This window comes from Oryza sativa, chromosome 10, assembly GCF_034140825.1.
Source record: "Oryza sativa Japonica Group chromosome 10, ASM3414082v1".
Lineage (NCBI taxonomy): Eukaryota > Viridiplantae > Streptophyta > Magnoliopsida > Poales > Poaceae > Oryza > Oryza sativa.
In genome coordinates, this window is record NC_089044.1 from 7804892 (window position 1) to 7808984 (window position 4093).

Sequence of the window (4093 nt, forward strand, 5' to 3'; positions counted from 1 at the left end):
TGCCGCTAGCCGGCTCATCACCGTTAGGCGGTAATTGCCTCGTGCCCCTCCTCGATGCCAAATTAATGCCAATGTTTTCATGCATCAAGAAGAAACGAGCAGCCTTGTCGATCTTGTATCGTGTGTTTGATTAATTTTCAATTACTCATACACGTGCAGATAAAATTGATCATATTAACTGCATATCCTTAAAACACGAAAAAAAGGAGATGTCTGCCAAAATTCAGTTGGTTAGAGACGGTAGAAAGCTCGTGAATTTATGTACTCAATCTTAATATAAGACTTTTAGCATTGTCCGTTTCACAATGTAAGTCATTCTAGTATTTTCCACATTTATATTGATATTAATGAATTTAGATAGATATATGTCTAAGATTCATTAACATATATATGAATGTGGGTAATGTTGTCTTGTAATATGAAACGGAGGAAGTAACTGCCAGGCGCATTTTCTTCCAAATCTACCCCCGTGCGGATTCTACTGTCCATACAACATGGTGTAGTATAAATTAATTTGATCCGTTGGATCAAGATGAATGGATGGCCCATATTCATCCATAGGTACTCTAAAAATTCCCCCGGAAAAAAACATCTAGAGTTGTGTGCGTTCTTTTATTAGTGATCTCACTGCCAGATTAAACACATGTACTGCAAATTTATCATTGCATAAGAGGAGCATAATCATCAAAACCAGGTAAATGACAGTGAAATGAACCGGAAACCATACTAGCAAACAAAAGAGTGAAACTGCTTCCTAATATGTACAGAGGTTCCAAAACAGCTCGCCTTTCCAGAAGTAACTGTTTACAAAATTAATCAATTACTTCCACAAGTTAATAGTACAAATGTGCATATCAATAATCTGATTTGTACTTTCAAGTGAAAATTCATATATGGATGATATCACTGGTCCAACTCTACAATGATATTCTTCTTTTTTTTATGGGAAAGGCATATAACAGTGTAGTGCAGAAATGCAAATTACATGAAATTTGTACTCGCCATTATATTGTACTTACATGTAAATTAAAGCTTCTACTAAAGGTATATCTTATTTCTTTAATTAGTATTGTCTTCTCCCAAATTTATGATGGAATTACGAGATCACCCGGGCGTCATCCATCACATGATACTGCAAGCAGGAGATGGTTCATCATAGGTGAACTGGACGACGGAGCAGCCTCCTCCTCCGATCGGCACGCAGTAGCACGGCGGTGCCGCGCCGCAGCAGCGGCAGCCGTAGCCTCCCCCGCAGTGACAGCGGCACTGACCGAGACAGAGGCAGGCGCGCCCCGGCGCCACCCCGGCGCCACATATGGTGCCGAACGCCGCCCTGGCTGCGGGCGCCGGCTGAGGTGGTGGTGGCGGCGGCGGTGGCGGCACCCTGTTCTTCTCTCTCTCCTTCTTGAGGTGGATGTCCTTGATCACGCTACCGGCCTTGCGGCGAAGCTTGCAGGGGAGCACGAGTGGGTCGAAACCACCGGAGATCGCCACCGTCCCGGCCTTGTCGTCGTACATGATCGCCCTGATGTCCTCACTCTCTGCAAATGCGTTGTGCCAAGAAGACAAGCTAGTAACATGCAACTTCAATTGCAAGACTGAAGCAAATATGATACTTTGATAGCATGTATTTATACTTTTCATACTTTTCCAGAATAGTAAATCAATATCCATGAGAATATGATCGATGTTTGGCAGGTGAAATGAAAGATCGAAAGATACACTTTGTGCAACTAGAATGGAGTTGGAGTATGGTATGATCTGATTACCTTGCAACTTGCACAGGGTTTTCCGTATCTTTGTGAGGGAGCGGCAGCAACAGAGATCAACCGTGATGATCAGCGAGGACTCCTGCGTGAATTGATCACTCCAAGTTAGTACAACAATTTGATCATCAACTAGAACAAGAATGCTAATTATCAGTAGTAAGGAAAATGAGAGAAGAAATCTGAAACATTAATAATGTGAGTTGAGAATTACGAGCTGATTCTCACCTTCTGTTCCATTAGAGAGCTGCGTCTGTTGGGTGTTCCGCCTCTGCAAGGAGACGAGAACAACTAGCACACAAACATTTTGCATACTGACGGAGTATTTAACAACAGGTTTCACCACTGGAGTGGTGCTAGGTGTAGGTTGGTAAATATGTCCGCGTATGTGATTTCGGCAATAACTTAGAGGTCAAAACCTGGTTCTGGTCGTTGTCAAATTTCTTCGGGGAGGGCAGGAATATAAATTCATTTATATTTGTACTAAAGGATTTCAAAAATTGTTGAAATAACTTTATTATCTTTTGTTTATACTACTACGTTCTTAGAACATTGGCGCTGGTTCATAATAAGATCGTGGCATGGGCACTGACGGCAATATCAATGGAAGCAATAGTAATGGACTAATGGTTATGCGAACCATCTTGGTGATGGCTTTGGTCATGGAGGATCTTCCTAATCTTTTATTACAAAAAAATAATTGGTCCATTAAGCCGTACGTTTGGGTTGGATGGTTATGGTCTTTGGGCTTAGGGTTGACAAGTTAAATGGAGCCGTGGATTCACGAATAATTTATGAAATATTAGCTAATTATTTTTTAAAAAATAGATCGATATAATTTTTAAAGCAACTTTTTTTTTAAAAAAAAAACTAGTACCATATAGCAGTTCGGAAAGCTAGCATACGTGGAGGGAAAGCTAGCATACTTGTAGAACTTATGACTTTTTATATGCTTAAAGTGATGTGAAAGATATCCAGTGATGCGTATAAACCATTCATAAGGTGCACAGCGGATCGGCAAGACTTTTGGAGTATGGCTGTATTAGTTCTCTTCAAACTTTCAAAAATTCCGTCATATCAAATATTTGGACACATACATAAAGGATTAAATATGGAAAAAAAATCAATTGCACATTTTGCATATAAATTGCGAGACGAATTTTTTTAGCCTAATTACGCCATGATTTGACAATATGGTGCTACAGTAAACATTTACTAATGATGGATTAATTAGGCTTAATAGATTCATCTCACAGTTTAGAGGCAAAATCTGTAATTCGTTTTGTTACTAGTCTATATTTAATACTTTAAATGTGTGTCCGTATACTTAAAATTTTTTTTGAAAAGGAACTAAACACGGTATGTAATATTTGTCTCTTCTAAACTCTGTTTGGACGTGTGGATGCATTAATTATTGTACTATAGGAAAAAAAAAAGGGGTGCCGAAGTGGATTATTGACTGCTTATGAATCGAGTGATGAAATAAACCTTTAGTTATGGATCTACTAATAATCTCTCAGATAATAATATTTTACATTTAGGATGATTTGGTAAAACTTTTAAAGTTTCAAACATAACTAGCTGGATGGCCTGCGCACCCATATAAAATTATATTTTTTTAATATGATTTTACTTAAAATTTATTAAATAGTTATCTCGTTGTCTTAAGATTTTGAAAGACCAGACCTTATCATCCTCATCTTTCTAATTTTATATTTTAAAAGTCACACCAATTGCTACCCCTTATTTCTGTCATATCCTTCTTTATTTGCTTCCTCGATCTAGTTTCTATTCATTCTCCTTGTAACCTTTAAAAAATGAATCTAAAAATTTTTAGAGTTTATTGTCCGGTTAGGCTTCATCTTTATCATTTACTCCACTTTATAGAAGTCCTGTCAAACGTTGCCATTATACTCCTCTATGGCCGTCCACTGGCTCTTCTTTTTATTATCATTGGTATTTTAAAAATCGAACATAATTATTGTTTAGGTTCATTTTTTACTTTATAAAAGTTCTGCCAAAACGTCAGCGACTTTATCATTGTACTCCTCTATGGCTCGCCCGCTGCAGCCCTTCTTTATTGTCATTGAGATTTTAAAATCAAACATGATAATCATTGGGTTTTTTTTTTTTACTTTTAGAAGCACAAACCTTAAAAATTGGACCTTATAGTTTGTAGAACTTATTGTCTTTGGGTTTCAGTTTTTTATAATTTTTAGAAATCCCATCAAACATTGCCACTATACTCCTCTACAACCCGCCTGCCGCCAAGTTATTGGGATTTAAAATCATTTGAATTCATTTTTTACTTTCTAGAAGTCCCATCA

At 37.7% G+C, this 4093-nt stretch overlaps 1 protein-coding gene across 1 annotated transcript; it reads right to left on the reverse strand.

The window, feature by feature from the left end:
- Nucleotides 1-787: 787 nt before the first annotated feature.
- On the reverse strand, nt 788-2107 carry LOC4348277 (protein PYRICULARIA ORYZAE RESISTANCE 21). Its single transcript, XM_015758514.3, has 3 exons — nt 1995-2107; nt 1770-1851; nt 788-1541 (listed from the first exon to the last, which is right to left on the reverse strand). The coding sequence occupies exons 1-3, from the start codon at nt 2004-2006 to the stop codon at nt 1123-1125; spliced, it is 513 nt and encodes a 170-aa protein (XP_015614000.1). The 5' UTR covers nt 2007-2107; the 3' UTR covers nt 788-1122.
- Between the last annotated feature and the right edge of the window lie 1986 nt (nt 2108-4093).